This window comes from Passer montanus, unplaced genomic scaffold (genome assembly GCF_014805655.1).
Source record: "Passer montanus isolate IOZ18808 unplaced genomic scaffold, ASM1480565v1 scaffold114, whole genome shotgun sequence".
In the NCBI taxonomy this organism is placed as follows: Eukaryota; Metazoa; Chordata; class Aves; order Passeriformes; family Passeridae; genus Passer; species Passer montanus.
In genome coordinates, this window is record NW_024358058.1 from 480,413 (window position 1) to 502,220 (window position 21,808).

Sequence of the window (21,808 nt, forward strand, 5' to 3'; positions counted from 1 at the left end):
GCGCACACCCGTGAGAGCCCAGCAGCCACCCGTGCTGGGCATGAGGCTGGCAGACTCTTGGGGCTCCAGCCCCTTGGCCTGCCATGTCCAAGTTTATCCATCCTCTGCTCCAGCCCATCCTGCCCTGTTGCCACAGCTCTGCTGTGGGCCTGGCAGCCACTAGAGACTGTCCCCAGTAGATTTTTGTCACAAAATCTGGAGGAGAGCTGGAGAGGTGGCCAGTCCCTGCTTTCCTCCCTGCAATGGGAAAGTGTCACAAAGCTGAGAGGCCCCCTAGCAAAGAGATGCTGTTCAGATCTGGCATTACCCCTTGCACTCAGCTCTGCTCTGCCTGAGCTCCCTGGGGACACCAGCCATGTCCAGGTCACACACTGGCACAGTGCAGGGACAGCACAGGGGAGCACTTGGACAGCTGCCTTGGCACCCCTCAAAGCCCCAGCAAGAGGTGGTGGCTACTCTGCAGTAACCAAAAGCACCTTCTTGTCTTGGGGCCAACTCAGACCCCTCCCTGACACCTCTACAGTGGCACAGCAAAATAGGGGGATCAGGGATGGGAGGATGATGGATGGATGGATGGATGGATGGATGGATGGATGGATGATGGATGGATGGATGGATGATGGATGGGAGGATGGATGGATGGATGGATGCATGATGGATGGAGGGACGGATGGTGGGTAGAGATAGGGATAGAGGGAAGGAGGGATGCTGGCCAGGCTGCTGGTCCCACAGACCCCTCACTCTCCCCTTGGTCAAGGCTGTGGGATCCAGACTTTGGGGATGTCTCTGCAGCCCTTTCCCATGTCCATGTGAGGGTGCAGGGGGTGGAGAGATGCCATGGCACCGAAGTTGTCCCGTGGATGGGCCAGACACTCTCCCTGAGCTCATCTTTTCCACCTGCAGCCATGAGATAAATCCCACCTTTTGTTGCTGCCAAAAGCTTTGGGGCACTTTTGCCCCAAATCAGATGCAGCCAAGCCTCTGCTGCCTGATAACGAGTGCAATGACTTTTGGGAGGAGCCCGTGGTGGGGCCATGTGGACCATTCCTGGAAGGCTACAGAATCAATAATGTTTTTGGGAGGGGACCAACCCCCACATGCTCCTCCCTTGTTTATAGCCAGGTTTGCCATCTGGCCAGTATTCCCCATCCCTGAGCCAGCTCCCAGTAAGGGACAGCAGAGAATGGCCTCATGGAGTGCCTCAGGGAGTGGCTGCCAGTTCAGAACCAAGCTCAGAGCTGGGTCTGGTTGGGAAAGAGGAAAATCGATCAAGTTTGAGCCCGTAATCATTTACCTGACACATGCTCTGCTCTATGTGCAGGAGAAGCAGTATTTTTCCTTTCCTGGAGAGCTCCTCATGAGGATGCTGAAGATGCTGATCCTGCCCTTGATCACCTCCAGGTAAGACATCATCTTCTGCTCTAAAGCACCATCCTTCCATCACGTTGAAAAGATTGCCCTGCAACCCCCCATTGAGGAGATTACCCAAAAACTGCATGTGGTGAGAATAATCCTGGCTCCAAGCAGCTGGCAGTCAAGCAGATGGCTTGGTGTTCATCAAACCCCATGACTTCCAGCAGCAGTCTGGGACAAACCCTCACCTGGATTTGGTAGGCACTTGCACCCATCTCAGATACTGGCTGGGGTGTTTCCCTTCTTTTGGGCAGCTGGTGGTGTCAGGACCATCTGTGGGAGGTTGTGATGGGCTGTTTAACCTCAAAGCAGATTCTCTTAGAGGGATTTGAGAAAGTTCAGGTAAAAAATCATAAGTATTCCCCAGTGATGTGTCTGTGTTTGCAAATTCCCATTTTATTGGCCCATACAGACCTAGAAATAAGGAACGGAGCCAACAGTCCCACTGGGGTCTAAGCAAGGCTTGAAAACCTTGTATAGATTAACATATTCCAAACAAAATGTTGGCCTGTGTCCATCAGACACACACAAATGATCAAGTCCTTGCTCCCTCGAGGATGTGTCTTTTCTCTCTTGTTTGTCAGAGTTTGCTTGTTGTCCCATTTGCCTCTGGTTATTTCTGAGAATGGAGTGATCTCTATCCTGGCCACACCTGACCTGTTCAGTACCAGCCCTTGTAGAGAGGTCTATACCTCACATCCCTCCCTGAGGTGCCTGAGGCTTTCCCTTGGCTCTCAGCCCTCCCTGCAGCTCAGTTGCTGAGTGGTCTCCTCTGATCTCTCTGCTGTGTGTGGGTGCAGGGTCTGCAGAGGCCTCCTGGGAGTTTTCTTTCATGTTGGATTAAACCGGGGATTTTTCTATAATTACTGAATGATGGTGAAGTGGTGCCTTCCCTCCATGCACCATCCCAGAGGGGACTGGGTGTGCTCTGGGGATGGAGCTCTGCAGATCCCCAAGCCCAAGCTGGAAAGCACCACCTATGCCAGGGTTGCTTTTCTGGACTCTCTTGAGTTTCCAAGGCCTTTCTCCTCCTGGATGTGTGGCTGCTGAATGGGATCCATGGGCTGACCACCACCTCAGCCACCCTGTGTGTCCCAGGGTTGGCACTGAGCCTTGCAGCCTTCGATTACATCCTGCCTCAGGCTCAGGGCTTGGCTGGGTTCTGCAGGGGCTCAGTGTGGGTCTGTAAGCATGGGGGGCACACTGCAGCCCCAAACACTCACATTTCATAGAATCCTGGAATATCCTGAGCTGGGAGGGACCCTCAGGGATGCTCAGGGCAGCCCCTGTCCCTGCACAGCCACCCCAACAGCCCCACCCTGAGCAGCCCTGGCAGCGCTGGCCAAACGCTCCTGGAGCTCTGGCATCCTTGGGGCCGGGACCATTCCCTGGGCACCCTGGGCAGTGCCAGCACCCTCAGGGCCAAGAACCTTGCCCTGAGCTCCATGCCAAGCCCTGCCACAGCTTAAGGAGCCTCCCCTCAGTCTCCTGTGCTCCAGCTGAACGAGCCAAGGGCCCTCAGCCGCTCCTCAGAGCCTTCCCCAGCTCCGTGTCCCTCCTCTGGGCACTCTCCAACAGCTTTGGGTCCTTCTGATCTCGTGGTGCCCAAAGTGCCCCAGCCCTGGAGGTGAGGCTGCCCCAGTGCAGAGCAGAGTGGGACAGTCCCTCCCTGGGCCTGGTGTCCCCAGGACAGGGTGGCCCTTTGGGCTGCCAGGACCCAGCGGTGACTCAGATCCAACTTGCCCCTGACCAGGACCCCCAGGGCCCTTCCCAGGGCGCTGCTCTCCAGCCTCTCACTCCCAGTCTGTCCCTGCATCCAGGGCTGCCCCATCCCTGGGCAGGATCTGACACTTGCCCTGTTAAACATCACATGGCTGGGGATTTCCCAATCCTCCCATTTGTCAGGGTCTCTTTGTGTGGCCTCTCTGTCCTTGAGATTGTCAGCAGCTCCTCCCAAGTGAGTGGCCTCAGCAAACCCAGACCTGCACCCAACCTGTCCCCACCACCAGCACTGCTCTCCCTGCTGGGGCAGCCTGTAATGCCCTCTCTATTTTTAGCCCAGTTTTGCTGAGAAGTAGCTTATGGGTTACTTCTTAGGAAAGCTTACGTGTGCATGAAATCTGAACCTGCAGGTCTCTCCTGGGGGCATGGGGTCCATTCCCACCAGGATTTTATGAACCTTGCTGGTACCTTTGTTTGCTCCTCACAATGACACACAGCAGTGGCACGAGGTAATGGAGATATAAGATAACAGTATCTCACTAAAAAGGAGCAACATCAGTTATTCAACATAAAAATAAGAACAACTAAGAACATAAACTTCTTAACCCTCACAGAAAACAGAAAACACAGCCAGACCTTGAGAAGGGGCTTGGAGGTGTCTCCTGCCCTTCACAGCTCAGCTTGGGTTGCCACAAGCTCATCCTGGGTGTGAGATCCTGTGGGCACTGGCACAGAGCTCAGTGATGCCCTTAGGCTTTGGTTTAAAAACCTACAGAAACCCCTCCCACCTTGGAAATTTTGCCCATCAGCTGCATCTTGTGCAGTCTGGGGAGCAGACAGTGACCACTCTGTTCTGTGCTGCAGCCTCATGTCTGGGCTGGCCACCATGGACTCCAAGGCCTGTGGGAAGATGGGGGTGATCACCATCACCTACTACCTTTGGACAACCTTCATGGCAGTGACTGTGGGGATCATCCTCGTGGTCAGCATCCATCCTGGTGCAGCTGCCCAGAAGGACAACTACTCTGTGGGGAAAGTGGTGCTCAGCTCCGCCGACGCGTTACTGGATTTGATCAGGTGTGTCACAGGAATTCAGCAGAGCCAAGGCTGTGATAACAAAATCTTCCCAGAAGGTTCTCAGTTCCCAGAAGACCCTGAGATCTCAAGGGGAACAGGAGAACTGCTGGCCAGGTGCTGGTACCTCCAAGCCCAGCCACACGGGGTTCATTTCCCCCCAGCCGTGCCCCTCTGGCCGCTCTGTCACTGCCACTGCTCTCCCGAAGCCATCAGCCAAGAGAGGCACTGCAGACAGAGATCAGACAGAGTCATGTTCCCTGCAAGGTTGGATTCCCCTCTGCAGCCCCAGCAGGGACATGCCAAGCCTGGAGCTGGGTTAAGGCTGTGGATGGGGTTACCTGGGGAAGGGTTGCAGCACATGCCCAGGGGCTAGGGGAGAATCTCCGTTTATGGAGGCACTGGATTGACTGGAGCAGGCTCTGAGCAGGGGACTGCAGATGGCAGATGGGCATCCCAGGCTCAGGCTCTCCACCAAACCCATTTACTGATGGTTCTCAGTCCTGCTTTGTGTTCACCTTCCAGCCTTTCTTTGCTCTCAGCTTGCACAGCTGTCTGTCATAAGCTGTTGTTGGCTTTTCCTCGTCTGGACATTGTGCCCACCAGAAGTGCTTCCCAGGATGCTCCCTGTGCTCTCATAACACACTTTAACCCTGCGTCATTGGTCTCTTACAGAAACATGTTTCCTTCTAACCTGGTTGAAGCTTCGTTCCAGCAGGTGAGTTCCCCTGACCCCTCTGCGAGCTCAGCTCCACATGGGGCTGCCTCTGCCCACCCACAGCCTGGACAGGAGCCCCTTCCCTTCCCTGATCTCCCCCTTCCCTTCCTCTGCATCCCCCCACACTCACCCAGGGTGGGCACCTGAAGGTAGGAGGGTGTCGGGGGCACAAGCTCGCAGGGCCCCCGTGCCTGCCCTCAGCCTGCGAGGCTCTCGAGGGAAGCAGCACATCCCCCTCAGAGCCGCTCCTGTGCAGCGCCTGGGAGGGGCGGCAGCAGGCAGGGCAGGGACACAAAGAAGGGACACAAAGAAGGGACACAAAGGGACGCCTGAGGGAAGGCAGAGTGGTCAAAGGGGACAGAGTGGACAGGTAGGCTGGAGGGACAGGGAAAACAAGCAAACTCTCGGCATTGGGAAAGCATCGGTAAAGCTCCCAGGAGGAGGGATGGAGAGACAGAGGGACCCCGGTGCTGCTGGCATCCCGCAGGGACCCGGCTCACCAACACCTCGAGTCTGCTCTGCTGCCTTAGCTGAGGACGGTCTGCAGCCAGCAGCCACAGCTCCCCTTGCCTGACTCTCACTCCTTGTTTCCACCAGGCTTTCACTGCCTGGAAAGCAAAGCTTTAACCTCCAGGAGCACCCAGCCTAGGGCTGGCTTGGCCTCTGTGTTGAGAGCTGGATGGAGCTCATGCCAGCAGCACTAACCTCCTCCTTTGCTTCTGTTCCAGTACCGAACTGTTCTTGTCCCAGTGGTGAAGTCTCCTGGATTTCCAAAGATCCCAGGAAAACCTGTCAATTTTATTTACTTTGCACCTGATGACAAAAACCCTGAAATCCATCGGCCTGTGTTCCTCGAGCTGACACCATCACCTGAGATGACATACAGGACCCTGGCTGGGACCAGCAATGAGATGAATGTCCTGGGCATTGTCATCTTCTCAGCAACCATAGGTACCTGCTCCTCCACGTCAGGGCAGCCCAGGGTGCCACTGCTGCGGCCACCACACTTTACGGAGTGAAAGATGTGGGACGAGGTTCTTTCAGCTTCAATTGCCCCAGTCCCTGGGAACTGGGCCCAGCACAGAGCTCGTGCCAAGGCCCCTGTCAGCAGCACCTGTGCTGGAGCTCACTAAAGGTGTAGGCATAGGCAAGGCTGCTTTTACCCTGCCCTTCCTTCACAGCCCACGTGCGAGTCCTGAGGGTTTTCAAACCATTACATAAACTGGGGATTCCTTTTAATGAAGCCTGAAGTGAGGTGTAGTTTTGCAGAGGCTACCTGGGACACAGCTCACCACAAAGCCCCAAAGCCTCCATGCTGAGTGCTCAGCCCCTGAGCAGGCAGGATGTCACAGCAGGGTCAGATTTGGTGCTGTTACAAATATGTGAGGATTCCCAACAGGACTTTCTGAAGGAGGTAGGCAGCATCCTGCATTGAACAGCTTGCAGTCCTGTGTGGAAAAGATGCTTGGCAGCAATTCTGGGAAGGAAGAAGGAGCAGAGGTTGCGGAGAGACACGTGCAAGAGGAGGTTTAAAGGGGAGAAAGTCATTGAAAGGAACTTGAAGCTGCCTCAAAGCGTAAGAGGACATTGGTGCAAGGCTGAGGGAGAAAGGGAGGAAGGAGGGATCAGAAAGGAAAAAGAGTAGGAGGCAGTGAGATGAGCATGGTCGCAGGATTATGTGTAGATTAAGAGGTGAGGGCAAGGAGCTTGAACTTTGTGTATAAGGAACCAAAAAGCCAATTAGAGGATTTGAGGTGTGGAGGCAGCGCAGCCAGCTCAGCACTGGAGTGCGCTGGACTGCAGTCAGAGCCTCGGGGAGCAGCCAGCTCCAAATGTGAGACCTCAGAGGAGGCCACAGCGAGACTGGCAGAGCCAGAGCCACTGACAGGTGTCTCTGGCAATCTCCTGTCCCAGCAACCAGCAGCCTCTGCACACCTTGGACACCCAGGAAAGCTGTTGAGCTCATGCCCACGGGACACGTGCCCCCTCCAGCCCTGCCAAACCTGCAAGGAGAAGCTGCTTTTCTCTTCTAAGATGACACTCCACAACCCCTCCAGCGTGGGAGTGGGATCAGCCAGAGTTAGGAGGCAGTGGGAGATCACCTGAGCCAGCCCCAGCTACCACCTGCACTTCCCATGTTCTGCCCAGGATTAGAGCTCCACAAAGCTACAGGCTGGCACAGCATCACCTGCACCAGGCACAGGCAGCTTGATAAAGGGCATTCATACACCCACAGGGATGATGAATGCCTCCTCCTAATGAGGACAGGCTGAACTGGCAGAAAACAGGAGAGGGACAGGCAGGGCACCACAGTCCCATGCCCTGGGAAACAGGGATCACCTCCTCCGTGCAGCAGTGGGAGGGCAGGTGGAAGCTGGCTGAGCTCCCACAAAGTGTATTTGTGTCCAACACCAAAACCAGGCAGGTTGTGGGGCTGAGACCAAGCATCCATGCAGCACCCATTAGGTACCAGAGTGACTTTGCTGAGGGGTGACCCCACACAGCTCCGACAGTTCTTCACTGTCACTGAGGGCCTCTGTTGCTTTTGAAACCCATGAGAGGCCAGAGCTTTCAAGATCCTTATCTGTCTGTTTACTTGGGCCATGTCTCCTAAATCAGCTCTGTAGGACCCAAAGACAAATGACTTTCTTCCAAAGCAGCTGTTGTGGCTAGCAAATACTGGATGAATGTCCACAGAGCTGAGATTTAAACATGCCAAGCCTTGTCTCATTTCTGGCTAATGTGACCCCACCTCATCTCTCTTTTGAGATCCAACCACCAACCAAGGGCCTCTTGGAGTCCTCAACCCTGAAGAATGAAGAGGGATAAGCAGGACAAGATCCTGTCTACATTCCTCTTTCCAAGATAAAGCAGACACCCACACAGTGCTTCAAAATTAATTTTAGCCAACACAGGAGGAAGGATTTCAACCAAGCTGGAAACAAGATGGGCAAATGCTTAAAGGTTCCTTTTCCCTTTGTTTGATGGGTTCCTGGAAAGCCTCCCAGCCAGTGAAAGCAATGGGGTTTAGCACTGGCAGACAGGACAACACCATAACCCTTCCAACCATTCAAACCATAGCCTGTATTTCTGCTCTAGTATTCCTTCAACAGAAAACTAGGCTGGATTAGGTTAATGCAACATCATCAAAGGAAAAAAAACAGACTTAGGAGAGAAGGCTTAATGCCTGTATCTAAGCAACTCACTCAGATCCTTCCTGACATCACATTGTACAGCCACATGTGTTGTCACCACCACGGCACAGCCTGTGAGCCACCAACAATGAAGAGCCCAGCCAGGAGGGAACTGGGTGTGGGGCCTGGGCACTGCTCAGTCCTGTGGCAGCTGGGGCCCCTTTCACTCCAGCAGGGCAGGGATGCAGCACAGCATCACATCCTCAGCTACAGAGAGCCCTACCACACCTTATCCTTAAAATTCCATTTTTATTTCCAGAGGTCATTATTCTCATATTACCAAATAGCAATCCAGATATCCACCTAATCCAGCTAATCCACAGTTTATCCACCCCAGGAATGACTCTTACAGCATTGAGCAGCAGTGAAGTTTATCTGTTTTCTGTGCAAGGAAGAGTCCAAATCCTGGATTTGGGTCTCGTGGGGCTTTGTGAGAAAATGCCAGGTGCTTGTGTTTACTTGGAACAGAGAATGGCTCTGACTTGTAAGAGCACATGGCAACCAGTACTAAATCAGGTTTTGCCTGGTGACCCCCATTCTGTGGCCACCAGACCCTCCAGACACTTGGCCTGTCAGGTGCTGCTCCCGTGGTGCTCCCAAGTAAAGTAACCTGCTGTGCTTGCTTGCAGGACTTCTCCTGGGAAAAATGGGCGAGCGAGGAGCCCCGCTGGTTAACGTGTGCCAGTGTCTGAATGAAGCAGTTATGAAAATTGTCTCCATGGCCGTTTGGTAAATCTGGTTTTGATTGATTCATTGATTGATTTTCTTTCTCTCTAATGGCAATGCCGGTCACTCATCTGCAAGTGTCTGCTGTGAGCACTGAATTTGTTTTTGTACAACTGTACTGCACAGTACCAAACTCTGCCATGTCTGTCTGCAGTGGTACAGTGATTGCTGCATCCTCATAAATTTTTATGCTTCTTCTTTGCAGGTACTTCCCCTTTGGCATTGTATTTCTCATAGCTGGAAAGATCTTGGAGATGGAAGATCCATCGGTTATTGGACAGAAGCTGGGACTGTATGTCATTACAGTAGTGTCAGGGCTTGCCTTGCATGGAATCATCCTCTTACCTCTGCTTTTTGTGCTCATCACCAAGAAAAACCCCTTTGCTTTCATTCAGGGGATACTGCAAGCCTTGCTGATCGCCTTAGCTACATCCTCCAGGTAGGAAAACACAGCTGGAACCCGTGGCTGCTGCAGAGCAGGGATCTGTTTTAGCCAGGGAGACATGGCTGTGTCTGGCCAGGTGAGCTCTGGGGGTACAGGGGTAACTCAAAAGAACACTGTGCTCCAGCACTGTTTGGAATGGGAATGCTCCTGCTTTCAGGAGGAAGCAGATGCTTGGCCATGCCCTGGTTGGCCAACCTAGGCAGCTCGTGGTGCTCTTCCACTCTTCCTCCTCTCCCAGGGTTTCCCAGGGCAAACCAGCAATGTTTTTGTGTGTGTGAGCACACTTCATTTGATTGCTGCAGTTTTCTTTCCATTAATTCAAACCAGGATTGTTGTAGGTGCTTTATAAACTGCATGGGGTTATGATCCTGGAGTTTAATTGAAAACACCAAAAGCTCTTCTGAGCACTTTACTGACAATGTAAAATCAACTATAGTGTATTCCCAAGTTTATCCACAGAAAAATCCTGCCTACTTTGAAAAGATTTTAATCATTTTAGATTATATTTACCTATTCAGTTTTCATTGAAATACATTCCTTATAACAATGAAAAACCTTCACACTATAAATTAGCATCCTTTCCAGGAGACACAAATTCAAACATTTTCCTGGAACATATCTGACAGGCAAAGGGTTTTTCTGGCCTCTCTGTTGCTTGTCCACATAATCCAAATAAAACCACCTGGACTGTGCCTCCCTTCCCCAATGCCCACTGCTGCAATTCTTCCTTCTCCAACTCTTAATAACCTGGTCTCCTCCTGAACCTGGATCTCCAGCTCTGTCTCCATCAGGCTTCTCATCCCTCTGTTCTGCAGCCAGCTAAGGGAGGGAGAACTGTCAGAGAGAACACCCTGCTCCTTGTCCCAGCCCCATGGTCTGTGGGCTGAGGCCATTGCTCTGCATCCAGAGCCCTTCCCAAATGCAGTCCCTGCCTCCCAGAGTCTGTTGCAATCCCATGGACTTCTTTTCTGTGGTTTCCTTTCTTCAACCTGTTCTTCTTCCTCCATTCCTCACCCCAGTTCCTGTGGGACATTTGTCATCTTCATGCTAGACAGAAACAAGAGAGAGAGGTCAGGGTTGCAGAAGGTGAGGCAGGCATCCCTCATGGAGCAGACAGGTGAGGAGCACGGGGGTCTGGCTGGAGCCCAACTCAGCCAGTGCTGGCACACACAGTCTCACACTCCAGGAGGTGCTGCAGGATTAATGTGGGCACCAGGGATGGTCAAGAGAGCTGCAGCTGTGGCACACAGGTGGTTCAAGTGGTGCCTTCAGCCACTGAAATAGCATTCTGACAATTTCTCTCTCGGCCTGCAGCTCACTTTGCTGATCATGTCTATTCCCTGGGTGGTGAGAGCTGAAGAGATTTTCATTGCTCCAGCGACATTGGGGCATCCACCCCCAGGAGGGCTGGTATCTCTGTCCCATCACACTGACTCCAGCTTACAAAGCTCAATACCAACCGCAATTACTGCTCGTTTCCTGTCCTGCAGCTCAGCCACCCTGCCCATCACCCTCAAGTGTCTCCTGGAGAACAACGGCATCGACAGACGCGTGGCGCGCTTCGTGCTGCCCGTCGGGGCCACCATCAACATGGACGGCACCGCGCTCTACGAGGCCGTCGCTGCCATCTTCATCGCCCAGGTCAACGAGTACGAGCTGGATTTGGGACAAATCATAACTATCAGGTACAAGTTTCTCTGCAGCAGCCAGATTATTTCTCTCTATTCCTATGTATGGACATTAGGACAATCTCTTGCATTTTTCCTGTTTGCAGAGATCTTGTTAATGCAGTGACCTTTGCTGGGAAGCTGAGGAGCAGTGGAGGGAGCATGTCCCAGTCCCTATGCTGTGTGCCAGGGAAAGCTGGGCTGGCTCTGTGCCCCTGAATCTGCTGCAAGTCAAGGACTTTGCCTGTAGGGAAAAGCCTAGCTGCACAGACCTGTGGCTGGAGCAGGTCAGCACTGCAGGGCTGAGCACAGAAGGATTTGTGCAGATTTTCAGGAATTTGCAAATATTTAGTAATTTTAATGAGGCAGTCCCTACCCTGAGGGCAGGGAGGAGCACAGAGCCAGGGCACCCACCGTGCAGAGGGGAATTTGAGATAGCACCTGGGAACAGGAGGGTGGAGGAAGTCAGATCCAATCCAGTCCTTCCACACAGCAATAACTTACTCTGCCATGCAAACACGTTTGAAGTGCACAGCCCCCTTCTCTTTGCAGCATCACAGCCTCAGCAGCCAGCATTGGGGCTGCTGGGATCCCTCAGTCCGGGCTCGTCACCATGGTCATCGTGCTCACCTCCGTGGGGCTGCCCACCGAGGACATCACCCTCATCATCGCCGTCGACTGGGCTCTGTAAGTGCTCTCCAGGCCACTGCTGTGGGCAGTGCCCTGTGTCAATTCATGGTGAGGTATCTTCATCTTGATGGATGAAACCAGACTGCTCTCAAGACAGAAACTGATGCTGGATTAGACTTGTCACAGACAAACTCACGGTTTGTGAAATGTGCCATTCTAAAGTACTAAGATAAAAATAAAGTGAGTCATTAGGTGAGAAACCAGAGCAGATGCTGAGTTAGGGAAGTGACATGAGGGTGGCTGGTTTGTACTTTCCAGCCCCAGGGAAAAGAGGGAACAGTGCCAAGTATCAAGGCTGCTTTTCTCTTTCCTTCCCCCTTTTCTTTCCCCAACAAAGGAAGGTCAACACATCACCAGTTCAACCTTCCAGCATCACAGGGTACCCAGCACTGCTGGCACCTTCTACTAATGTGAGAGGTGCCTGGGTAGACATGAGAGGACCAGTGGCTGGATCTGCACGATTTCTCCTCGAGAGGCATCTCAAGTTTCATGACTTGCTGAGGCAGCTCCCCCTGCACCTGGCACAACAGTGCCTGTCCCACTTTGGGAGGTGGCCCTGGCAGGTCCCTGCACTGCTCACACAGCAGGGTCAGACAGATGCTGCCCGAGGCTCACATAGGGACCATCTTCTCTCTGCATCTCCAAAACCAACACAGCGCTTGGCAGCACCAGAGGGAGGGACATTCAGGATGGGGGCTGACGTGTTCCAAAGCCATCAGCACCCTGGGCACACTGGCTGTGGCCAGCCCCTGCATCCTGCGCTGTCTCCCCGCAGGGACCGGCTGCGAACGATGACCAACGTCCTCGGGGACGCGCTGGCTGCTGGCATCATAGCTCATGTCTGCCAGAAGGACTTTGCCCCAAAGGCCCCCCCGGTACGTGTGGCATGGTGGGAGGTTAGGGGGTCGTGGAACATGGCAGGACAGGCACAAGGCACCTGCTCACTCCAGAAATTAAAACCCTCCTCTTTGCTTTTTGCAGCAAAACCCAGTGAGCAACACAGACAAGCTTCCTTCTTCAGAAACCTCACACCTGCATCCCAAAGGCAATGGGATTGAAATGACAGAGGAAACCCTGTTGGATCAGACAGGAGTTCACTATAACATCTGCCAAGTGTAGATAACAGCATTCCTGCTCCCAGAAATGGCATCTTGGTGCTAAACACTGACATTGTGAGTGTCGCATATGGATGCTCTGCAAGATAAAGGCCTTACTTGGCACAAAAAGTGGGAAAATCCTCTCTTATGCTTTTAAGACTGTGGGATTCCCAGCAGGCACCCAAAGAGCATGGTTCTGCTACTGGGGCAGGGAGCCAGCTCCTCCCTGCACCTGAGGACACAGCTGGGAGCTTGCTGCCCTGTCTTAAATGGTTGGGTTTGAAGGATTTATAACTCCCATTTTTCAAAGCTCACCTGTTTTTGAAAGCTAGGGATGTGAGCAGGTGTCAGCAGATCGGATTTGGTGAGAATGCAGTAGGGATGGGACATAACACTGAACCCCCTGGCCAGCAGCTCTTCCCTGGAGGCCAGGCTGTGCTCCAGAAGCTTTTGTTTTCCTTATTATAGAGATTATTTTTTTAATCAATGCTTTTTATTTTACTACTGCATTCTCATCTAAAAACTAAGATTAAGTGAATTTTTGTCTCGAGCTCAAAATCCAAGTTGGACATAACTGGATTTCCCAGCTGTCAGGTACAGACAGGATGACTGAGCTGTTGCACTCTCTCAGGGACAGTGGGATCCACTGGCTGGAAGGAAGGAAGGAAGGCCCATCTGTACACCTCTTTCTACAGCTGTTTTATTACAGAGAACTAATTAACCAGGCCCAATTGAAACTGTGCTGATTTTCCCACCTAAGGATCTGTCCCCAAGCTCAAATTCCAATTACAGCCTTAAAATCCAGGCTTCCCAGGGCAGCCTTCTACACAAAAGCCTTTTATTCCAACAATTCATGTCAGTGAATTAATTTGTCTCGCAAAATGTCAACTCATTCCTTTTCTCCTTCTTGATCTTTCCTGACATAGAATTGGGAATGGTAACTCAGCTCAGACCCCCACTCACATCACAGAACTGTTCTCCAACTGTACATAAAGAAAACATTTTCTGTGCAGAATTCTTTCCAGCTGAAGTCAGAGGTTGTAAAATTTTTTTTAATTTAGAAGAAATATTCATTTGTTTTGCCAAATGAAAAGCAGAGACTATTAAATAACATAAACCAGCTTGTGCACAAAAATCGTCTTCTTTTAACTTACAAAAGCCTTTGCATAAGTAGAAACCTGGGCAACATAAGCTTGAGACACTGCTGCTGACTTTGGCCTTTTTCACCCTTTCTCCTTGGTGAGGTCAATTAACACCTTCTTAAACATTACAGCCCAGCTGCTCTTCAAGGAGCAGTCACATCATTCGCAAAAAGAATCACATTTCAAATCAATCTCTGCAGCTTCCCCAGACATCCCTCCCTCCTTCCCATACCATTTATGATCACTTTGATACATCACAGGCTGGTTCAGCATCACTGGCTCTGAAGGGCTTTGTGCTGGTTCCTCTATAGCAGCAGTGAGCCCAGCCACCAAACCCCCCTGGGAGATGCTGCTGAACATCTCTAGGCAGCCCCAGCTCTGGACAAGGACCCGAGCATCCTGTCAGTCTGCAAGACACCTCCAGTGCACCTGCTCCAACACAGTAATTAAAACAGGCAAGAGTTATGAGACCTGTCAGGTCAGTCACTGGTGCATGGGAGCACCCACATACATCCCTCACTGGATGAGTCCAGGCTGACCAGCAGACACCAGCACAGGCAGCAGAGACAAGCCCCACTTTCACTTCCACTCTCCTCTCATTAATGAGCTCTGGATATTACAGCACACAATTAACCCTACAACAAAAGGCAAGATGCAACATCCACAGCAAAGGTCCTTGAGTGAGTGCTGGGGCTGTAGGATGAGCCTGTAGGATGGGCACTCACTCCCATCACTGGGCTCTGGCTGCTGCAGACCAGACCACTTTATCCCCTGCCCCAGAAACTGCAGGTCATACTAAAACAACTTAAACAGCACATCCTTGAGCTCACTGCAACAAAGAAAAATTATTACTGAAAAAACTGAGTATTATATCTCAGTTACAAATCCAGAGCTTGTGAAGCCAATCCCACCCTGTGCAACTCACCCCAGGAGCTGCAAGTCCTGTGCTTTATCAGTCCCAGAATGGCTGGATTGGAAAGGAACTTAAAACTCATCTCCCATGGGCAGGGACACCATCCAGTAAATCAGGCTGCTCCAAGCTCTGTTCAACCTGGCCTTCAAAGTGCTGGTAATATCTCTTACTATCTGGTGATATTCACATTAGCAGAGATGCTTTGATTGTGGAAATCAGCAGGAAGTATTTTGGTGCTAATAAGGTTAAGTGTCATGCTGGAACCCACATAGCCTTGTCCTTGTGACAAATATAGCAAGGGAGACCTTTGAGTCCAGCAGCCTCAAAACTGGGCTGTCATCACTGTGCCCCTCTAACAGGATAAAACAAGGGGAAAAAACAATTCAGGTGCTTCTGAAAATCTCTTTGTGGTCTGGTACAGAGGGAAGGCATCGTTATTGATGGGGAAAACCCAAAGGCAGCAAGGACAGTCCATCTTCAGCACTGCACACAGGCACAGGAGAGGCACCTGAACACCTTTAACAGGGTGGAAATTGCAGAAAAGTAAATGAAGCAGATTTATGGGATGGCCCAGCTGGTGAGGGGCCCACTGTCCCAGACTATGCCTTTGGGATAGAACCATCCCAACTTCACCCATGTTTTCAGTAATCTGCTGCTGAGGAAACACTGACACCAGTGTTTATCTGCTGCTCAGGGGGAACAGCAGCCTACCTGTGCCACTCTGACAGCTGGTGGCACCAGGAACCCCAGCAGGGCTTTTGTAGAGAGCAACACAAACTCATTGGGGCTGAGGACCTGAGAGCTGGTGGCACCAGGAACCCCAGAATGCCAGCAGGGCTTTTGTAGAGAGCAACACAAACTCATTGGGGCTGAGGAACAAGAGATTTCTTGAAGATGAGAAAGTAGCAGAGTCTGGACAAAGTCAGTGGGCACCACCTGGAGTTTTATTCTGTACCAGCTGTATTCAGGAGACCAGGATGGGAGGGAGGTGAAGTTCATGTGTCCCACATCAGGAAACCTGAGGTCTTGCTTGGCAAACTGAAACTCATCTATACAGCCTCAAAAAAGGTAAAAAAAGGGAGTTGGGCACTGCCCAGGCTGCCCAGGGAATGGTCCCGGCCCCAAGGCTGCCAGAGCTCCAGGAGCGTTTGGGCAGCGCTGCCAGGGCTGCTCAGGGTGGGGCTGTTGGGGTGGCTGTGCAGGGACAGGGGCTGCCCTGAGCATCCCTGGGGGTCCCTTCCCACTCAGGATATTCTATGGTTCCATAATTAAATTCTACTGACTGACACACTGCACCTTCAAAGTCTTATAAACTTTTTTCCCAGCCATCAGTAAGAAGAAGAGGTTCCTCTCTCTGTTCTAGCACTGAAAATCTAGCTCTGTGTTATTTCCATGCAATTAGAGAAGTACAGGCAGTGCACGGCACACACCATACAGCACAGAAACCTGGTGTACAGAAAGCACACAAGCTCAAACCTGTACTTCTTCCTTGGGAATCATTGTTTTCCTTATAAACAAAAATCTCAGCTGCTATGGTAATATAGGTGATGCCTGGGTTATGGCTGCTGTGTATAATGTTGTAATAAAGTTGGAGAGCAACTGGGTGAAGGAATTTGGCTGTTATACAAGAGTTATTATTTTACTGAAAAAAAATTGAAGGAAAAAAACATTGAAGGAAAGCTACTTTGGTGAACTAAAATCCATGTGGAAGGTATTTATGGAGTCTGTGGTTATTAAGCAAAAGGAAAAGTTGAATCAGCCCTTGGTTTTGGGGCACTTCCCAGACAGAGGGACAGAAAACCCACCTGTTGGCCACATGAGCCTTGACTGGGGAATGACGTTTTTGCAATGGTATTTGGGAATTTGAGGATGTGCCTGGCCATAAACATGAAGTGAATTTTCATTGAACAGAATGACTTGAGTGTCTACTTTATCCAAAAGACATTGGCTTGTTCCTACAAGCCCATAGATAAGTTGCCTCAATCCTACAGACTGGTTCATCTCTGTGCATCAGCAGTCTTCCAGAGAACAAATTATTTTTACATATCTGAGTTCATAAAAAGATGAGTTTTGATCAGAGATTTCGCTTTTATATTATTTTCACACCTTTTTAGGATGTATAAATGGATATCTGAGTTCATAAAAAGATGAGTCTTGATCAGAGATGAGTTTTCGCTTTTATATTATTTTCACACCTTTTTAGGATGTATAAATGGAGTTGGAAGGGCACTGTCAGCAGAGCACTGCTGACATCCTTCCTTGGGATCACAATGCACCTCAGTTTGTGTTTTACTAAAACTGAAAAAATAACAAAATAACTCAATGTTGTAGCATGTGGCAAAATACAATCCAAACAACAGATGTGAAAAGCAGCCCAAAGCCCTCTTTTAATTTAAAATACTACCCACCTCAAAATTAGTCTGCAAGTTTTCTAGAATAATATTGAAAAGTCCCTTCCACAAAAATTTTGAAGGTAATTATTTAAATTTATTAAAACCCCAGGTTTCTCTGTAAAACCAGATTTCCAAAGCAGCCCTGAGTGACAGATATGGCTCAAGTAAGTTTTTTTTGACATTCACAGCATAGAATTTCCACTAAATGCTCCTCTAAGAAGTGACTACCACCCACCCTGGGGATGTGTTTTCTGCCTCTCCTTTTCCAATTCACTGCATGCATTTGTTCCTTGAGGAACTCCTGATTTTGTCTGATGTGATAATAAAACTTTCTAGAAGACCTGAATGAATGATTTCAGTCCCTCCTGCAGGCAGGTGCAGCTCAGTCCATCACCCAGGGAGGGTTCCACACACCACAGCCCAGGGCAGGGCAGAACGTGGTGCTACAGGAGCACATCACAGGCTGTTCATGGGACCATGCGCAAAAGAAAGCAGTTCAGATCTACCTCAAATTGCCATTCAGTGTTCACATGCACAGAATCTCATCCCACACCCTGTGCAGGTGTCAGAGCCCAGGGCATCTCTCTGATGGTGCTGGATGATCCGAGCCCCAGCCAGGGGGCTTTGAAGCCCTGGCAGGGGGGGTTGGAGGCCCTGGCATACAGCCAAAGACCCCTGCAGCTTTGAGTTCGACCCATGGAATAAATTACCACCTTTGTATGAAGAATTAAAGGTCACAAAAGTTTAGATAGCATAATAGTAGCAGTTATAGGGTGAAAAGAGAAATTTTGGGGATTTTACTCTAGGGGTCTAGGAGACAAGATGGAGGGATTTGGGCATTGTCCTGTTCTTCTTCCTAGCCTCCATCGTCTTGGTGATGGTGGCACTTTGGGATTGGTTTAGAATAGAAAGTCACTGTCTAACACAGGTGATAGGTATTGGAACAGAACGGTAAATAACAAATATGTAGTTTATAGTATAAAAGACAACACCGGCCCTGTGGGAGGGCAGTGTGCCTCAGACTGACCTGCTGAACACACCTTGGCAGGCCAGACAGAAAATATTTTAGATAAGAAATAATAAACAACCTGGAGAACTACAGCCGAAGACTTCTGACTCCTTCTTTGACAGCTGGGTTGGAGAAAAGAGACTTTTAATACATCTCGGGGTCATCTTGACCAGAGGAGATCCCGAGACACACGGACATCTTCCACCATGCCAGGCTGCTCCAAGCCCCCTTCAGCCTGGCTTTGGACACTGCCAGGGATCCAGGGGCAGCCACAGGTGCTGTGGGCACCCAGAGCCAGGGCCTCCCCACCTCATAGCCAAGAATTTCTTCCCAATATCCATCTAACCCTGCCCTCTGGCAGCGGTAAGCCACTGTCCCTTGTCCAGGCACTCCAGGCCCGTGTCTCCAGTCCTTCTCTGGGTCTCTTGCAGGTTCCCTGTAAGTTGCAGCTGCACCTTTGCTGGGCCCTCAGGGCTGGTGTTTAGATCTCCCCCCACCACCCCAGTGCCCTGCAGACCCCATCAGCCCCCAGCCATGCATAGCACAGGGTGCAGAGGTGCCTCATGGACTCTACCTGGGGCCTCCACCAGCCTGGGCAATTCTGCAGCATTTCCCACCTCACTGTGCTGGACGTTCTCCAGATGCAAACTTCAGAGGATTCAGTTTGGGGAGGAAGCTGTAACATCCCCCTGTAAGATGCTCAAAATCCATGTCAGGAGCAGCCAGACTTTTGCAGCTGCAGAGGTCCTGGCACCCAGGTGTGCAATGTGCACTTACCTTTGTTTTCTGGAAGCTTCGTGTCTCATTTAAACTACACAGATGAAGTGCCCTGCAGCCAACAGTGAGAGCCAGGCACCTCTCTGAGCAGTAATCTCAGGCTTTAGGAGTAGATGTCCTCAGAAGGCTCTTACTGATGGGTTTGGACTGGGTGCTAAGACTTTAATAGTTTGAGTGAATCCCACCCTAAATTACATGTCTGAGCAAGAGCCCTATTTTTAGAATCCTGAACCTTCAAACTCTAAAAGGCCGTATTTTAGTTTGCACTCTGAGCCATGGACTTGGGCAAACCACAGCTCAACACAGACAGAAAGAACAGTCAGGCTGAAACATTACACCCAACCCAAAACTTGCTGCTCCACTTACCCGGCCATTTCACCTCAGAGATCTTCTACACACTGTCCTTCCTGGAAACACAATAAAATGGGTAATTGGCCATTCTCCTCCTTCTTTCCCTTTGAATATTCCTGGAGTCTTCAACCATCTGCAAAGCAGGATTTTAAACCAGATTCTGGTGCTAAAACATTGAGAAGAGCAGCATCATGATCCCAACTTCAGAAGACTGTGTTGTCTCTAGACATCTCACTTCATTTCTCTGTCTTGCTTTCTCTACCCCCAGCTGTTACTTACTTTGACAGGCTGCAATCACTAGAGACAGCCAAAGCACATGCTCTTTGCACTTACAGCCTGGCAGACATCTACTCGTGGTGTCATAGCTCAAGCCAGGCTAACTTCCTCACAATTCTCTTCCTAATGCCAACAAAATGCAAATCCTGACCTTTAACTGTTGGTTTTTATCAAGCGATTCTTCCCCACAGGATGCACCCAGTTGCTATTCAGAGTTATGACCTGCTCTTCCTGACCATGCTTCCCTCTAACCTGAGCACCAATCTGCATTTCCTAGACACGAAGCCTTAAGTAACAAATAAAACATTCATACATACTCTTCCAGAGCAGCAATTACCCACTTGCTCACAACTAGTTACCAAAGCAGAACTCTGTTCTAATTCACTCTCTCACCTTTCCAACCAGGTACAAACCAAACACACTGGGAAGTGCTCAGACTCTGGGCTCACATATGGACCTGAATTATTTCACCTTTTGAAGCCACAATCATAAAACCTGCCTTTCCCCTCATGATCCAGCAAAGGCACAAGCCAAGGTAAGCCTCAGCAGTGACACAGCCAAGCAGCAGAGAACAGAAACAACCTGCTGAGTCCCACTGCTCAGGGGGAACACCATGCATCCCCCCAGCAGCTCTACTGCGGCACTAAACCCCCCAAAACTGGCAGATATAGAACAACCAGAGACACAAGAACCCTGCAAATGGGCAGATACGAACAATCAGGACTCCTCTTCCACTGTCCATCGCACCCTCAAGCACTCAAACACAGCTGAAAAGAAAAGCACCCACCAGGAACATCTGCTGCTGCCAGCACCAACAGCCACATGATTCCACCTACTCTGAGCTGGACTGGGGACAAGGACCACCAGATCCTGGTGCCCAGAGCAGACGGCCTCGTAACAACACCCTGTTTCATAAGGAAGAACCAGGGCTGGGGGCCTGTACAAGGAGCCATGGCAGTGAGCCCAGGGCAGAGCCAACCCCCTCCTGTGTGCAGCTCATGGGGCCGCCTCGGCTGTACAGCCCTGATGTTCCTGGCAGCCACACACAGCAGGTAAGCTCTGCCCTCCTCACCAAACCACCCCTCAGCTGGATTTCACCTGCAACCATCAGGAACACACTCCTTTAACCCAGGATTGCAAAGATTGCTCTGAGGAGGATTTGATTCAGTGACAAGCCCCACAAGTCCTTGGCTGGCTCTGGCCAGCAAACAGCCATCATCACTGCAGAGGCAGCACTGACTTCACCTGAGAAATGTGTTGAGCTGTTCAAAGTAGTCAGCAGCAAGTTCCTAGTGTGCACAATTCATTCTCATCACTGCACCATTACCCTACACAACACGCTCCCTTCCCTCATCTCCCACCCCTGTGAGGAAAACCACCCAATTGCTCAGCTGCTTCCCTGTCAGAATAAGCAAGGCAGGATGGCTCAGTTCAGCACAAACACATATCACAAGGTTTGGGCCTCTCCATCTATTTCCTCATAAGCAAAAAGAGCTCAGCAGCAGTGCCACATGTTGCACCTGGGAACAAGACATCCAAAAAGCTTCTACTCCAGCTTCTTTGGGAGAAAGAATTCACTATCTGCCCATTCTGAGCCTCCTATGTCACCTGTGTGACCAACCCCTGAACAACAGATGCACCGAGATTTTGAACTTCTCCTCAATAGCCTTCCACTGCATTTTCATAAATAAACAAGTGACAATATTGCCAGTAGACTGCCAGACCCTGTCCTGGAAGGATTTCCCCACTCCCAACATCTCCCAGCCAAAGGATACAGACTGGTAGCACACAGAGAAGTAAATTAACTACCCCAGCAAGAAGTTCTTCTGGAAAGCTTCAGTCCTGTGTCACAAGTTGCTCCAAAGCACATGACTGAGCCTGCAGGACTCACATGGACTCTCCTACTCCCACAGGCCCTGAACAATTTGCACCCAAATGTCCCTCTCACAGCTGTGTCCCACATCCCCGTTACCCATCATAGTTCCTGGCTCCTGAACCTGTCTGTGCACTCCTCTGCATCACACCCAACCCACGCTCTGGGCCAGAGCATTTACACTCCTGCCTCTCCAAAACCTCTCTCATACAGGAGAGTGGGAACGGGGAAGCCAGGGAAGAGCTGCAGCATCTCCCCACAATTTCCAGCAGAGGATGCCATAGCACATACGTGACACTTCAACATAGGTAAATGCCGAAAATGCATC

At 50.7% G+C, this 21,808-nt stretch overlaps 1 protein-coding gene across 1 annotated transcript; it reads left to right on the plus strand.

Moving 5' to 3' along the window:
- The first annotated feature begins 1,270 nt into the window (after nucleotides 1–1,270).
- Nucleotides 1,271–12,768, plus strand: LOC120496391 (excitatory amino acid transporter 5-like). Its single transcript, XM_039696796.1, has 10 exons — nucleotides 1,271–1,401; nucleotides 4,000–4,212; nucleotides 4,885–4,927; nucleotides 5,656–5,878; nucleotides 8,751–8,850; nucleotides 9,053–9,286; nucleotides 10,783–10,977; nucleotides 11,512–11,646; nucleotides 12,425–12,524; nucleotides 12,631–12,768. The coding sequence occupies exons 1-10, from the start codon at nucleotides 1,358–1,360 to the stop codon at nucleotides 12,766–12,768; spliced, it is 1,425 nt and encodes a 474-aa protein (XP_039552730.1). The 5' UTR covers nucleotides 1,271–1,357.
- Nucleotides 12,769–21,808: the final 9,040 nt, after the last annotated feature.